The following is a 16,355-nucleotide window of genomic DNA, read 5'->3' on the forward strand; positions in this document are numbered from 1 at the left end:
TTTCGACTCGTAGTCATTGTTACAAAGTCTTGCACCTGCAAGTCCCTAGTCCCTCTACAGGCTCCACAGGAACAAGCCAAACAGGACAGACTCAACAGAGTTAGTGTTCTCATGAGACAGAATGTATGTATATACTGTTATTTGATTGAATGCAGCAATTATAGGTAGCATTAGGCATGCTATTTTGTGGTACCAGTAATCAGAGCTATTATTTACAACAGACAGGACAGCTGTCTCACTTTAAACACACATATATAAACAGTCAGTCAACATGCGCCTCAGCCCATCTCAGTTTTCCATGTCAGACACACGGTATACCGGTACATCCTGCATGTTTGCTTGAGGAGAGAACTTCCGCACGCCCCCACTGTGTGTTGCGTCTGGCTTAGCATGAACCTCACTTTGTTACCTGCATGAACCATGATGTTTTTTTCTTTAGTTTGTTGCTGTTTTTCTATGTTGTTGATTTTAATAGTTGTTTTCTACCGCAATGTTGCCTATTTTGTTGTGGCTGTTATATTATGTTCCATTTCTCCCATGTCTGAGAATACCCCAGGCACATCAGTGGTCAGGGCAACAGCAATGATGACCACTCAGGGCTCAGTGTTCTAAACGCTTCGTAATATTAGTTAGTTAGTTAGTCTTAAAAGTTGAGGGTATATATGTATGATTTTATCCTATTGATGATGATAATCATAATACTATGATGCCTTTAGGAGACTATGCCCTGATCGTTTTCTCCTGGTTTTCATGGTCAATTACAGGAAGTCAACATTTATTAATATGAAATGTTGCAGACCACATATATTAAGCTGAATGAGCATAAATAATCACCTGTTGACTGGACCTGCCCTCACTGATGTCCCTTCCCACAAGATGTTGTTAGAGCTCCTTTCTCTGTGTGTCAGCATGTGTGTGACGACAGCCCCATGTCCCTGTTTGCCCCACATGCTCTCTCTCCTCCTCACAGTCATTTAGTGAAAAGCGTAAAAAGAGCTTCATCTTTTCACGCAAGTTCCCATTCTACAAGAACAAGGAGCCAGGGGAGCAGGATGGCAGTGACTCGGAACGTAAGTAGCAGCTGTGGAGACTGGCACAGCGAACACCCACACACACACACACACACACACACACACACACACACACACAGACACGCACAGACACACTATTTTGGACCTGCAGGTTCCCTGATACATTCCCACGCAGATGCACGCACACACACAAGCGTACAGCAGGGCTCTGGTGCAGGCAGGTTTAGGCAGTTTTGTGTGTGTATTGGGCGCCATGACAGTGAGCTGTGTGCATCCAACACTGAGCATCCGCAGGCACTGCTGTCAGAACCATGTGGTTGCTCAGTGTGGATATTCTCAGCTGTCTGTCTTAGCCGAGCGGTCAGAGTGCCCAGCGGAGCGCTCTGGAACAGAGCGGGCTCTCAGTTGGGCGTTTAGGCCTTCTCTCCCTCACTCCACTGACCTCTACCTTCCTTTTCTGTGGCTGTGTTTTCTCTCTCTCTCTCTCTCTTTCTCTTTCTCTTTCTCTCTTTCTCCCCCCTCCTCTCTCTCTGTTTCTCTTTCTGTCTCTCCCTCCCTCCTTCCCCCCCGTCTGCTGGACGGCCATGTAGGACATTCCTGGATTAGGTGACGACGGTTATGGGACAAAGACGCTGAGTAAGTCCATACAGGAATGGTCCCGTCTGCAGCACCTACCCCCAAACCCATCCCCATGCATTTCCAGTTCTGGCTCGTCCCTTTTCTATTTGGTTCTGTTTTCCGTTCTGTTGGGTTCCCTGTTCTGGAATGACGTTTGACGGGTGGGTGGTGGTAGGGGTGCCATTATCTTATCTGTGCATGCTGGCAAGCTAGGACGTTTGACTCCTTAATGTCGACAGCTCTCACATAATGCTCCCATTCACCTTGTTTATGCACTGCATCACCCTGCCCCAAAATATACAGTGTATGTGTCGTAATACACACATGGTTCTTTATGTTTGAGAAGACTTTGTGCTTGGTTAATGTTGCTTGTTTGAGTGTCTGTGTTATTCTTATCTGTGCTGCTGTTACCATGGTGGTTGTTTTGCGTCCACGACATCCTAAACTGTGTGTGTGTGTGTGTGTGTGTGTGTGTGTGTGTGTGTGTGTGTGTGTGTGTGTGTGTGTGTGTAAACATGCCCAGTGGGGTGTGCTATGAGATGAAATTAGTGCTATAGTGAGACCAAAGCCAGGTCCAATCAGACTCTGCAGACAGAGGCAAACGTTTGTGGCAATTGCCTTGTTGCTCGCAATTTTTTGCTTACCACTGCACCATCCTAAACTGTTTAGACTTTCTGGTCATTAGCAGCACTGTCTCTCATTCTGAGGTTCATTTGAGTGTGTTATGACAGCAGTCTCCAGTCTGATCACGGAGACACCGTCTTAGCTGCGGTGAGAGTTTGTGCAGCGTGTGGTCTCGGAGGAGGAGCAGGAGCAGGAGGAGGAGGAGGAGAAGGAGGCTTTTTGATCAGATGCCAGTTGACTGTGTGGAGCCTCTGCATCCACGCTGTGCATCATGTTTTGTATGGATTCTGACAGCATGAAAAACATCAGCACAAAAGCCCGCCTGCCCTCCAAAGACGGGCATGAACCAGAGGCATGGTGCCCACATGCGCCCAGCCAGTGGAACTCTGCGGCAGGCATACTCCACAGTTCATATAGGGGTGTCTTGTTTTGCCAGTTTATAGCTCGGCTGTCATTACAATAGTGGGTGTTATTTTTAATGAGAGAGTTGCCCATGTGGGACCGCGCTCCGTTATCTCCTGTGGCACACTGAGTGATGTGGCTCTTAGTCACTAATATATACTGTATTCACCAGTGATGGCATTTTGCCCACATTATTTGACATAGAATGCATTATTATGCAGAGCTACTGCCAAATTCATGAAAAGCTGTGTCAAGGATTGATGAATTTTAATCTATCAGAATGACTTGGCCTGCATAATACACATCCAAATGTTTCTACATAGGGACATCATTTTTGTCTTTTTTTGTGTATTATTGAAAAGGAACTGTAGAATGCTCTGCATCATATTGCTCTAATTGTGGCATGAGATCTTACTGACTACCTTCCACATAGAATACAATAGAATGTGTTAAAACAAAAGAAAAACCTCTGCAACATACCTCTCCAGAACATATTGTCTTGTACTCCCAAGCATCACACTGTATGTAGAGGTTCATTATCCTGTAGGTTCCCATTAATGGCGCATTTTCCCCCAGAAACAGTGCGGACACATTTTGTGTGTTGATGCTGAAGGCCATTGAGTGTGATGTGCATGGCTGCTCTGAATAAGAGCGTTAATGGGCCCCATCCAGAGCATGACGGAGACATGAAGAGTTCAGCTTCATGTCAAATACACTTTTTGTGATGCTTCCGGAATACTGTGCCGATCTGATGCCAAAAGAGCAGTGAACCGTCTCAGCAGGCAAGCTCTCTCTCTCTCTCTCTCTCTCTCTCTCTCTCTCTCCCCCTTTTCTTGTCTTTGCCACTCTAACATGGACCAGATTGGGTGGAGAGATATTTAATTAAAATGGCACAGTGATATTTAAATGACTTCGTTTGGGAGGAGAATGCTTTTGTTTGCTGACAGATCAGTCACCCAGCTACCTCCCCTGCCATGCTACAGGAGGAGGTGTGTGTGTGTGTGTGTGTGTGTGTGTCTCCAGGGTGAGGAATTCAGCCACCCTCAGCCGACACTCCTGGAGCAGGATGGGTCTGGTGATGGATGGACTGTCTGCACCGGCCGCAGCGTCCATCCATCAGAGCGTTCTGCCACGCCTCACAGCCGAGCTTGATTGATCTGGCCTAGACCTTCAGCTGATCCACCCGGTGTGGGCTTGTCGTGCAGAAACCCGCCTTTGATCTAGGGGAGCTCAGAAGCCCATATCCCGCCTGTTTTCAGTACCACAGGACAAAAAAAGAGCATAAAAGCCCCTGTCACTGTGGCTCAGGCAGTAGTGATTTCCTTACTACTTCCTGAGGCACAAAGGAATCCACCCCCTAGTATTTAACCAAGATCTGTTGCTATGGTGCTGCTTGCCTTTCTTCCTGCTTCTAAAGACATTTTGAGGCACTAGACGAGCTTAGAGTCGTTGCACAAATGGAAAAAGCAAAGTGGGGGTCTCTTACATATCTGAATCTCCTCTGCTCAGATTTATGAAGTTTTTATGTCCTGTGCCTAGAAACCGACTCATGGGATTATTCTGTGTATTTCATCAGAGCTCTCAGCAAAGCCATCATCCTTGTCCAAATCTACACTGTCATATAACACATTGTGTGATGTATGCATAACATTTTTTAGAGCTGTTGTTTGTGAATGAGCATCACTTGGGAAGACAGTTCAATCCTGTGTCCAGTGTGTTTATTATCTCTGTCTTTCTACAGGGAGTCAAGAGGATTTGATTCTTTCTTATGAGCCTGTCATGCGGCAAGAAAGTAAGTGTTTCTCAGGCCCCCCTTACATTTCAGCAGACCTGGTAATAAAAGCCTTCATATACTAGCACAGGCAGCGTCTCAAAGCAGACAGCTGACATCTATGTGTTTTAACAGAAGCTTTCTTTAAATCCCAACAGTTACCTATGCCCGGCCAGTCATCATTCTTGGGCCAATGAAGGACCGAGTGAACGATGACCTGATCTCTGAGTTCCCTGACAAATTTGGCTCATGTGTGCCACGTGAGTAGAACCCACAGCTCTAAAGGGTACTGTTGTGTCCACCTCAGTAGGTGGCAGAGGAGACGTAGCCTGTCTGGGCTGGCACTGGTAGAGTAGAGGGATGGCATCAGGGTAAGTAGTGTGGCAGCTATAAAGTTCTGCCATCCATCCCTGGACCAGTGCAGCATCATTTGTGTTTGTAGACTCCAGGTATGTTTGTGTTTGTGTTTTTGTTTGTGTGTGTGTTTGTGTGTTGCTTTTTGAGTTTGAGTCTTTTGTGTTTTTGTTCAACTATCCCATCTGTTTTGTGTTGTGACTTTATTTAGAATGTGTTTGTGTTGAAGTTGTTTTTTGTTTTGTTATTTTGTGTTGTTTTTTTTTTTTTTCGTTTTTGTGTTTTATGTCTTTTTTTCTGTCTGTGTGTGTTTTATTTACCTGTCTTTTTGTTCATTTTTAAAACCTTAAAAAGCAGCTAACAGTTCAGGGCAAGTGGGTAAGTGAGCCAATCAGTCCTTAATCTATCAGTACAGGATGTAGTGAACCAGATAGATAGTCCTCCTCCTCACTCAGTCTTTAGATCCTGTAGAAGATCACTTCACACCTTCACAGTTCTTTATAGTCATAGGAAACACACACTAGTTAATGAAAAAATGTCCCCATTTTTACAGTAATTGAAGCCATAGATTACTTATGAAGAAAGTCTCTGCACTGAAGGGCCAGTCGTGTCCTTCTGAGGAACAGATTCAGACAGTTTCGACTGTCTTGAGTCCTGTGTGTAAAATTCCTGTCAGCATATTAATGCATGAACGAACGACTCCCCAAATCATTTCCTTACTGTCACCCCACATCTTGTCATCATCACTCAGACACGACACGACCGAAGCGGGATTACGAGGTGGACGGCCGAGACTATCACTTTGTGACCTCCCGCGAGCAAATGGAAAAAGACATCCAAGAGCACAAGTTCATCGAAGCGGGGCAATACAATGACAATCTTTATGGAACCAGTGTACAGTCTGTCAGATATGTGGCAGAGCGGGTGAGAGACATTACTTGGCTGCATTAATTCACCATTAATTCATCATTAACTATAAATATTTCTGGATGTTTGGTTTTATGGGACTCATACATTTGTTGTAGATTATAGTGATTTTGTGGCATAGCTTCAACTAAAGCACTTGTTTTTTTTTTTTTTTTCTTTTAACAAGTGTTTGTTGTTCATTCTTGCCTTCTCCTGCTCTCCTAGGGGAAGCATTGCATATTGGATGTGTCTGGGAATGCCATTAAACGGCTACAAGTAGCACAACTCTACCCAATTGCCATCTTTATAAAGCCCAGGTCCATAGAATCATTAATGTAAGTAGTAACGTAGTTCTTTTGAAATTGTATCCTAAACCTTCAAGTGTGAGGAAATCCAGTGTGTTGTTGTCAGGGAGTGAAGCACTGAGCTGTTGATTTGTTTCCAGGGAGATGAACAAGAGGCTGACGGAAGAGCAGGCGAGGAAGACGTATGACCGCGCCATGAAGCTGGAGCAGGAGTTTGGCGAGTTTTTCACAGGTAAGCAAATCACAAGGAGGGGTGGGGGGTGGCGTCTGACAGCTTGTTACGGGAGCTTTCTCAGGAGTTGCTGAGGGTTTGGCAGGGGCCACCGGGGTCTTTTGCATATTCAAGCTCTGTTGCCTCGGAGGCCAACTGGAGAAAGCCATTAGTCTCCATCATGTGTGACATGAGGGGGTTTCAGAGCCCTCCTGAGTGTGTGACTCTCAGCACTTTGTCTTTGTTGGTATGAAATATGCATGAGTTTTCAAGACGCACTGTATCTTTACGCTAACAAGGAACTTCATCATCACTTTATTCTCACAACATAGAATATCGTTAGCAGCCACAAGTGTGAATGCCTGCTCTATAAAGGTTATTAGTTGCTCGAGTCCTCTATGATAAAAGAAAGAGTATTCTTAAAATACCATAAATGCCCAATGTTGAATATCATGTGGGTATCATGTACTTAGTTACAGACCATTGGAGACGGGTAGCTTTCTTAATAAGCAAGCTGTATGAAAAGCAGAAGGACTGTGGATATAAAGTAAGAGTGTTGCGGCCTGCTTCTCTCAATCATCTCCTCCCCTCCTTTGCTTTTCTTTTGCAGCTCTTGTTCAAGGAGAGACCTTAGAGGACATTTATACCCAGTGCAAAATGGTGATCGAGGAGCAGTCTGGACCTTATATCTGGATTCCCTCAAAAGAAAAACTTTAAGGAACAGAGAACCATGGCAGGGATTATGGACTGCAAAAAAAGTAGAAATAATTTGTAATATATGATAAATTATTGCGGCGATTGGTAATTGTTAATGATAGTGAATAATAATAACTTTTTTTGTTACGTTGTTTCTTTGTTTTTTGTTTTTCACTTTCAATATGAATGTTCCTGAATGTACACCACAAAGTGTTAGAAACATGGCCTCGAAAACAGACTGTTTGTATACTTATTCATTAGCATTTTTATTTGAGCAAGGCAAGTTCAACGCAGTCAGCAGTTGGAATAGGTTCATTCAAACAGCAGGAATGATCTCAAGCAAGAGGGACAGAGAGCAGAGATGGAATGATCCGGATAATCTCACCAACACGTGGGCGAGAATAGACCCAGTCTGTTCTCACCCTTCCTCTCCAGCTACCAAATCTCAAGAAGCCTGAAGAGTTTCCATGTCGCATTAGTGGTTGACACATTTCTGATGAATTTCGCATCTATGCACTCACATGGCCCATGGACAATTTATGTTTGAACCCTTCCTCCTGTCACAAGTCACTATTTTTTTTTTTTTTTTTTTTTTAATTTAATTCATTACATTGTCAGATTTTATTTTGAAGATGTTCCTTGGGAAATTTTTAGTTTGAAATTGTACATTTGACAAATTGTGTTTTAAAAAGATGCTTTAAAAGTAAACAAAGGGAAACAGCTAGAAATAGTAAATATGACACTATATTTATATTTTGTATTGATAGAGGGCACAACAGCACAGGAAAAATATTTATAATGAAGATATATAACTTTGTTTAAAAAGAAACTTAAAATGTATTTTACTTGTACGATGTAGTGGTGTTATTGTGTAGATGTAGTAATTGATGGGGATGCTCTGTGATGCTACATAAATACTTAGTGGTCCCTCGTCCACTGTGGACCAGGGGGGAAGTTGCTGTGTAACGCCGCACTGTGGTGACCAACACGTTTCCGCCGAAATCCAGAGCTGTACAAGTCTCCTGCCCTCCTCGCCTGTAAGAGCTTTGTTGGAGGCAGGGAGGACTGGCCCATGTGCTGTGTGTCCCCGTACTGAAGGGTCCGCAGAGAGAGAGAGAGGGGGGACAGGCAGGGGGAGGCGCTCCCAACACACCCCAGCTTCCCTGAAGCATACTGAAAGTGTTTACATGAAGTCCTGTTTACCTCACTTAGCACGCACTGAAGAGACAGACAACCGTTAGGGGCTCCACATTAGGGTGCCCTGTGTGTCTAGCCGTTCCAGTTAGTGTACAGAAAATCCTTGAGTGACTTGCGCAGTCAGACTGATCGTTTTTTTTGTTTGTTTGTGGCAAATATTTTTCTGTGCACACACATGGCAGTGCGTACATGTATTTATTTAATGCTTTATGTATATAGTTGAAAATGTACATGAATTTGCTTGTGTTTTCCTATTATAGCCCTTGCCATGCTTGGCTGCCATTGGTAGTGGATACCAAACCACAGATGCCAAAAGCAATTGACTAGAATATGTGGAGGACTTATCTCTGTTTTTTGCAATACTAGCGTGGCTTCTAAAGCCTGGCATCATCCTATGGCAAGGGACTTTTGACGTATTGGTCACCACTTGCCTTAAAAAGGGGAGGGGTACCCAACATGTCGGTACTCTCTGTGAGTGTGTGACATCGTTGTAACCTGGTGATTATTCAGATGGATGACTTCTAAATGGTACTGTATGAGGGAGCCAAGGTGTGGGGGTTGAAGTGTTTGAAACAGAGGGATACTTTTCAACTGTTTTGTTTTCCTGGCAATAGGAAAATCTGGTAGCCATCTAATAATCCACTTCTACAGACAAAAGAATTATGCCATGGCACTTTTCTTCCACAAAGAAAACTTCTCTAAATTATTACTATTATTTGTAGCATATCAATCCTTCACATCAGTTATCAAAGTGTACAGTATATATTTTAGGCAGAGAGGAGGAATTATATGTCATTTTATCCCCTTATAGTCTTTTCATATACCTGTCATCTGGGTAGATATAAAATGGTTGTTATTCCTCTGTTGAATGCAGTGGCCTGTGTTCTAGTAAGCAGCCAGTTGAAGCGTTAATGATGAAGGGTGCCCATATGCACATATGTTTAGTGCTGAACAGTGGAGTGGTGCTCAGCATCTAGTGCTCTGTAAGCGAGAACTGAATCCTTTCAGCACTGTAGCAGCAGCTGGAAATTAATGAATGGTTTTTATTTTTCTCAGGGTTGCCAGATAGGGCTTTGCCAGATAGGGTGTTCACACCACTCAAATTTCAAACTTTATGATTTATGCTTACACTGCAGCTATCAGAACAGCCTTTTAAAAGGTGTGTTATTTTTCCTTCAATTTTAACATTTAAAAATAGTCAGCCCTCTTCTCTGTTGGTTTGCTAGATGGTATACTATGGCAGGAGGTTGAACTTTGCTCTTCATAGAACATTGTTTTAAGGTCTGCAACTTCAATTCTTCACAGTCCAAAAAATGCTATTGTATTCAAGAGGTTCATCTCAAGTTTTGTTTGTTGAATCTTCATTGATGGTGTGCTGTGTTGTACGTACAGTGAAATATCGGTTGGCACTCCATTGACACATTTTTGTTTTTCGACAAATACTGTCTATGAATCACATCTACTTAAATGATGTCTTACTACAGTGTGGTAGCTCGTCTAATTTCTGTTGGTCAGTGCTCCCAAAGTCTTAAAGAGGTCATGTCAGCACTTTATGGAGTCAGCTACTCATCTGAAGATGTCCTGAACTATTTGGATTTTGACACTGCAGTTATCACAGCTGTAATTTCACTTGAAGTATGAGGTTTAGTGTACACAACATTTGCCCAAATTGAATTAGCCCTTTCATTGAGTATACGAGTATTATTTCCATTGATTTGATTGGTATAGAAATGCCATAAGCACACTTAACACAAATGGGACTATATAGTTACCAACACTTATCTGTAACAGAATACTTGTTTTATTTCTGTCTTTGTTTGCTTTTTTATTTTCTAAAAAAATGAAGAAAAAAGAAAATGAAATGTGTCCTTTGCATCATGTTAAAGTATATACTCCCAATTGCTTTGAAGAATCACTTTAAATACATTGCTTTAGGTATACATGAGGAAGCTCTATTCAGCATCCGTCTTGAAAAACAATGTAAATTAAAGGTTTGGTGAGACTTTTAAATGAAAATGGTCTCTTTTATTCCCCTTTTATGTTTGATTATGTGCAGTGTCGTTCATCTAAGTTCTTTTCATTCCTCATTACCATGTCCCACTTGTGTAATTTTTGCATTTTAATTGGAATTGGGAACAGCCATTTTATGCATTTGCTGAAGGCAACAGAAATGTGTGTTCCATTTAATATTTGACAGTCTTACAGTAGCCATGTTATTTTCATAAAGATAGGAGTCACTTTTTAGAACCCATGTCAGCAAGTTCTAACTGCTGTCTTTAATGAAACCAGTTCAAAAGAGGACAATGTTGAGGCAAGACTTGTAGACTCAAGTTCTGAAATTGTTGGGGTGCGTAAAATCTTACAATTAACACCCCTGTGGTCAATGTCATGTAGGTTTAAATGTTGTACTGGTTTATGGTCACTGAAGCACAACATTGAATGTTGTCTGCAGTCAATTTGATTGGCGTTAACAAGCGATGCAAATGACATACAAGGACCCAAGCTGCTAATGTATGTTTTCTGTGAAAATACTAATACATGTAGTATTATCATGCCCTTAACATATTACCACAATATTTACACGAAACGTATACATTCCTTTTGCATATTACACATTGTATTGAAAAACAGAATTTCCACAAAGTGTATATCATTGTAGTGTTTATCAAAGTGTTTATCATTGTAGTCAGTTGTACAAAGTCAAAATTTCTTCCTCCAGGTTGTCAGTATGTGCCTTTAACTCTCTATTTGAAGCTGATGGCTCTGGTCTGCGCTTGATTCCAACGCAGGAAGTCATCTAGCACCTTGTGTTCCAGAATCAAACAGGAGTTGTGGTCTTGCATGGCTGGCTACAAGAGAGACACACCAAAGAGGAGGAGACACACGGACACGGGTGACTTTATGACTCGCAGTACTGATGACCTGGGAAATACTGATGAGAGACTTCACTTGGTAAGAACAATGGTACATAAAGCCAAGCCAATACAGACTATAGAGTGAATTGGTTATCCTATATGTTCTACATCTTATCTTCTATATATTCTGCTAAACTCAAGCCAGGAAAGTCCTATGCTGCAGGGCCTTAGTGAGGTGGGCCAGTTAAAAGAGGCTTGCTCCTGCCCTGCGGAGTGTTCACTGAGTAGTGTTCTACAGTGGGAAAGCAGACAGCAGAGGAGTACTGACGTCGTAGAGGCTCTGCAGCATCAGAGGTCTGCGGTTGACACGCTCTTTCATCTCAGCCAGCTCTGCCCTGTACTCTGCACTCCGCGCCTGCAGCTCTCTCCTGGCACAAAGGCACGGGCAGAACATGTCTCAATATTTTACTGGATGTAGGTAGTAGTAGTAGTATACCTTTATTTAATTCTCAGAAAGTAAGATTCAGAGCCAGTGTTATCCTGGCAGGGGGTGAAAAAAGTGGTAACACTTCATATAGAATAGATAGTCCACCTACTGCAGAGACTTTACAGATTTTGTGGAAATTCAGTCTTTAAAATAGTTGTTACCACTTTTTTTCACCCCCTGCCAGGATAACACTGGCTCTAGGTTCCAATAACTGAACTTTCTGATAATACACAAATTGTCAAATCTATCAAAACTGTGCTTTAACCAGCAACTGGACATCACCTTAATCAAACTCAATCCCTAACCTTAACCATAAATTGTTAAAGCACAGTTTTGATAGATTTGACAATTTGTGTATTATCTAAATATCTGTAAATAGAGGACCATACTGTACAAATAAAATGTGAACCAAAAAGTGACTGTTCTTATCTTAATGAAGTTGTTTGAACATAAAGCCATTGTTATAACCCAGGCAGAGGTGTAAAAGTCCACCTTCAGAAAGTAAGTCCTACCATGTATTGGTTCTACCTGTGCACGTAACACACGTGATTTCACTCATTAGCTGGCTGAGGTACCCTGGAAATCCTGGGAGTTCTCGCGAGAGCACAATTTGAATTGTCCCGGCGAAACACTGGCAATGAATAATGATGCACGTAACTTTTAGCCCTTCGAGAGGAACCAATCACATCGGTGTATCTGAAATATGGGCGGGCCAGAGGCGAGCTAAACAGATGACGACATCGCTGCAACGAATTAGTCAATAAACATTGGTCGTAGTGTTATCCAATTGTGTCGAAGTCCGGAATCAGTCAGTAAACATTGGTCGTAGTGTTATCCAATAGCGTGCAGTGAGATTTTCAAATGCATGCTTGGTGCCGCCCCTCGAGTTAGGCCATTTTCATTATTCGTGGCCAGACCCTTAATCTTTCTAGATTAACAGGGTCTGGATTTTCCAGGCTATGGCCGGGGAGTTGTGCTAATTAGAATCAGCTGATACTGAATGGTTGGAGTAAATATGTGGCAGGACCTTTACTTTCTGAAGCCGGACTTTTACACCTCTGAACCCAAGAGGTGTAAACTAAAAGGGGCAAAAATCCAAAAACTAAAATATTCTTCCAAAAAGGCTGCAATCATTTTTACTTTTATATGCCTACTTCGGTACATTGCCGAGTCTGTACTTAGTTACCATTACTATTTACTTGAGTGAATAAGTTGAATCGGTACTTTTTACACAAGTATCTACTTCTACTTGAGTATGGAAAGTGCATTTCGCCATCTCTGAGTGCAAATGTCTGTTGACTTGCTCTGAGCAATTGATCTTGAATGACTGGGAGAACAACAGTCGTAGTTCATCAAACCTGTAATACTGCTTCCTCTTTTCATTTGCAGAAGTGTAGCACTTCTGAGCAGTAATCCACAGTCCTACTTCTTTTTGCAGCCTGGTCCTTGTGTCTGACTTCTGGTTCTCATACTCCATTTGTTTAGCTGCTTCAGATGTTAGTTTCTTCCTATTGAGATTTGCCCCTAATTACATTCACTACAACTAATGCTCACAAACAGTTATTTTCTTTCTGTTAATAATATTCTAAAGGATGTTTAAAACATCACGGAAAAAATGAACCTGTGCAGCTCACACATTTCTCTGCCCTCTGTCTCTCTTAATCAAATATATCAAGCTTGTCCATATATGTGAATCAAATATATAAGTAGGTCTAAAGAAACAAACATAGATGTTCTCTTTGAACCCTAAGCAATGCTATATAAAGGATATATATATGATATCCTTTACAGATAACGGCACCCCATAGCATGTGCAGACATACTCTCACCTCACAGCCCCCTCTCGCAACAGAGCAGCCTTCGTATGCCTTGGTGATCTTGCCCTTGCCTTAGTGCACTGGTCTACTGATCTCTTAGTGTCATCTTGCCACTTTGTGGTCTTTAATGGCTCCTTGACCATGCTGTTGGTGGTCTGCTGGTGGTCACCAAGTGCACTGGCCTGGAAGCTAAAAGGCTGAGGCACAGTGGGTGGCCTTTTCTGTCTGACATGCTTCAGTCGGTCCTCAAACGTGTGGTGCAGCTTGGTGAAGTCCGGCACAGTGGGGTTGATGGCAGGTCTGAAAGTGGGCTTCTCCTCTGTGCTCACCGCTGGGGCTCGCTTGGTGGACTTTGCATCCCCGACGCTGAAGGAGCACTGCATGGCCTGGAGAAATGCCCTCCGCTTCTCGTGAACAATCTGCCGCTGTCTCTCGCACCCCTGGACCATCTTGTCGTAGAGGCAGACGCGCGCGCTCCTGGGAATGGGGTTGGCCTTGAACTGCGGCGGTTTCTGCGGCTCCACCCTCACCTCCTCCCAGGCCCGCCTGGACTTCCGCCGCTTTTCCGCCTCCCTCAGGGTCATCTGGAACGGCTCCGGCACGGTCACTCGAGGTTTGCTCTCCACGGCCTTCGGGATGACAGTCATAGGTCGTGGCTTTGGGTTGTAGTCATCTACGCTGAAGCCTTCCCACATCCAGGCCAGCGTACCGGTCTCCATATCTCCACTGGTGGACACTGTGTCCGCCTCATTGTCTTTGTCTTTCTCCTCATTCCACCACTTCTCCTCACTAAGGACCATGATTCTCCCGGGCCCTTTCTCCTGGAACCCTCTTGTGGTTTCTTTGCTGTGGAATAAGTTAAAAAAAATCATAAACATCTATATACCAAAGTGGGCACCACATCCTTCACAGAGTAATGGGCACAAGCCTAAACAGCATACCAAAAGAGGCAGAAGCCCCGGTGAATAACGGACCAAGTGGATAATGGAATGTCAATATTTTTAGTTTGGGCTTTCAAAGCAAATGCTATATGAATGAATGAATTAATGAATGAACTTTATTTGTCACCATATCAGCTGTACATTGAAAATAATGTGTGACTCTTTCTGGGGCTGTGCACAATCAATAGAATAAAATGTATCCGAGACAGGTCAATGCAAAGAAAAGGCACAAGGAAACATGCTGTTTGAAAGAAAGAAGCTTGGACCCTGTGGAAAGAAGGTTATATATACACAGACCAATCAGAGAGAAGAAACTTCATGAGGCGCAGAAGATTAGAAAAGATGCTGGAGTAGTGTTTGACACCATGTCTCTGACAGCACAGTCGAGTGCATGTGATGGTGCACTACAAGCCCTAAGGCTATTATACCTATGGGTGGCATTTGACGTTTTATTTGTTTTACCCTTCACCAAAACAGTGACCCATAGTACTGATCCAAATTATGCAAGACCTATAGTGATGAACAGTCAAACTCCAAAGTTCTTAATATTAAATATATGTAATATTAGCTATTAATAATGCAATACAAATGAGACAAGCAAGCTTACCTCTTGGTGTCCTGCAGTGCTTCATAGTTGTCAAAAGGGTCTATGGTTATGTATGCCAAAGGGTTGTACTTTGGCTGGAAGAGATCCCATTAGCTCAATTACATAAATTGCTCTAATAACTATAGGCTACTTCTTACATTCTGACTTCAGAGACCATAACACAGAAAACCGATTCTTGAGATCTGAGACAAAACATGGCAGATTAAACAATAAGGTATAATTTCATGTTGTTTCACCAAAAAAAAGGGGGGTGGGGGGTGATACGTAGGCTAACTGGTCAGACTTTTTTTTAATGAACGGAAAATCAGGAATAATTGTGGGCAGCTAAAACACAGCAGACTCCTTGTTCTTTCTCACATCATCCTCACTCATGATGCCATTCTATCCCTGGTAGGTTTTAGATATACTTTTGATTTTGTATCTAAGCCTATTTATTAACGCCTTGCATGGCACAAACATGAGTACAATTCAACATTTGTGTAAGATTTTCTGGAATAAAAGCTTAATTTAATAACATTACAGGCTTCTGTGAGAAACACATGTGATATAATAAGAAAAGTGGTATTGTGTCAATGTTGTCAGATGTCAACACCGTCAGAATTTGTGTTTGACTTGTGATGCTTTCTCTGATGTCGATGAATGCCAATGAATTAAATGTCTTATTAATTCATTCTATGCCATTTTTATGCATACAATCAACTTTGACACACAATCAGCTTTATGAAGGTTTAAAACTAAATTAGGCCTAAACAGACTTTAAACAGGTGATAGCCTATGATTCATTTAGTGCATAAGGAAACCAAGCTAACATGTCATTTTGTTGTTAATGTACAAATGGAAGGTTATTCAAAAACATGGTTGGATAGCAAAAGCCAAAAAAAATCATTAACGACATTTTGAAAATAATCAAACATAAGCTACGTTTTATCCATGATCTCAAGACTCACCAGTTAAACACTTGATTTACCTTGCTTAGCCTAAATCTAAATTAATTAATTTAATCGGAGCTTCTAGGCTAGGCTACTTAAGATCTTACCTGTCGAGTATCCACATAACAAGGTGTTTTCAGGGTCATGTAATACACGTCGTGTGGCCCAGGTGGCGGCATTTCACGACAAACTACATTTTTGGCATTGTCGTATTTTACGGGAGAATGTAAACAGTTATGCCTTATGCTAGCATTACGGTGGGGCAACCACATTTCTCTTATATTAATTCCTAGCTTTGCATAATGTCTGAGACCGATAGGCAGTAAACAAGTAGCCTAGGCCTACAAAAGAAAAATGTGTTCCATTTCAGGACTCTCTCCTGTTGTGTCACAATTATACAGTGTATGGTCACAATATACTTCACCCAAAATTCGGTTGAACTAATGTAGGCTAATCAACTGTGCTTGCAGTAGGATAGCCCATTACACGTTTGAAACGGAGCTATGCCACCATTCTTACAGAATAGAACCAGAGCTGTATAAAACTAAACAATATCGCCCCCTCGTGGAACACACTCAAAAATAAAGGGTTGGAATGATGTTAT

At 42.3% G+C, this 16,355-nt stretch overlaps 2 protein-coding genes across 22 annotated transcripts in view; one reads left to right on the forward strand and one right to left on the reverse strand.

The window, feature by feature from the left end:
• dlg2 (discs, large homolog 2 (Drosophila)) overlaps positions 1 to 10,125 on the forward strand; it is a 186,417-nt gene extending 176,292 nt beyond the window's left edge. For 14 of the 21 annotated variants that reach the window (XM_048237879.1, XM_048237882.1, XM_048237884.1 and 11 more), the window contains 8 exons: positions 971 to 1,070; positions 4,417 to 4,467; positions 4,605 to 4,706; positions 5,158 to 5,178; positions 5,552 to 5,724; positions 5,932 to 6,041; positions 6,152 to 6,243; positions 6,833 to 10,125. In XM_048237879.1, the coding sequence (XP_048093836.1) occupies positions 971 to 1,070; positions 4,417 to 4,467; positions 4,605 to 4,706; positions 5,158 to 5,178; positions 5,552 to 5,724; positions 5,932 to 6,041; positions 6,152 to 6,243; positions 6,833 to 6,939 (756 nt within the window). In that variant the 3' untranslated portion in view covers positions 6,940 to 10,125. Of the gene's footprint in view, positions 1 to 970; positions 1,071 to 1,621; positions 1,668 to 4,416; positions 4,468 to 4,604; positions 4,707 to 5,157; positions 5,179 to 5,551; positions 5,725 to 5,931; positions 6,042 to 6,151; positions 6,244 to 6,832 lie in introns of all 21 variants that reach the window. The other 7 variants (XM_048237880.1, XM_048237885.1, XM_048237901.1 and 4 more) reach the window with 3 other exon arrangements.
• A 638-nt stretch (positions 10,126 to 10,763) lies between these two features.
• LOC125310144 (protein FAM161B-like) lies at positions 10,764 to 16,091 on the reverse strand. The gene is made up of 6 exons (XM_048267321.1): positions 15,859 to 16,091; positions 14,823 to 14,896; positions 13,287 to 14,120; positions 12,816 to 12,965; positions 11,299 to 11,398; positions 10,764 to 10,964 (listed from the first exon to the last, which is right to left on the reverse strand). Exons 1-6 carry the CDS (start codon positions 16,021 to 16,023, stop codon positions 10,860 to 10,862), a joined length of 1,428 nt encoding a protein of 475 aa, XP_048123278.1. The 5' UTR covers positions 16,024 to 16,091; the 3' UTR covers positions 10,764 to 10,859.
• Between the last annotated feature and the right edge of the window lie 264 nt (positions 16,092 to 16,355).

This window comes from Alosa alosa, chromosome 2, assembly GCF_017589495.1.
Source record: "Alosa alosa isolate M-15738 ecotype Scorff River chromosome 2, AALO_Geno_1.1, whole genome shotgun sequence".
Classification (NCBI taxonomy): domain Eukaryota; kingdom Metazoa; phylum Chordata; class Actinopteri; order Clupeiformes; family Clupeidae; genus Alosa; species Alosa alosa.

Excerpts from the sequence above, each read along its gene's own strand:
- LOC125310144 (XM_048267321.1), bottom strand. The coding sequence starts at position 16,023 with ATGTGGTTGCCCCACCGTAATGCTAGCATAAGGCATAACTGTTTACAT. Across the intron at positions 14,121-14,822 it reads GCACTGCAGGACACCAAGAG|CAAAGAAACCACAAGAGGGT; the intron begins GTAAGCTTGCTT and ends CTTATTCCACAG. Across the intron at positions 11,399-12,815 it reads AAGAGGAAGCAGTATTACAG|GAGAGAGCTGCAGGCGCGGA; the intron begins GTTTGATGAACT and ends CCTTTGTGCCAG.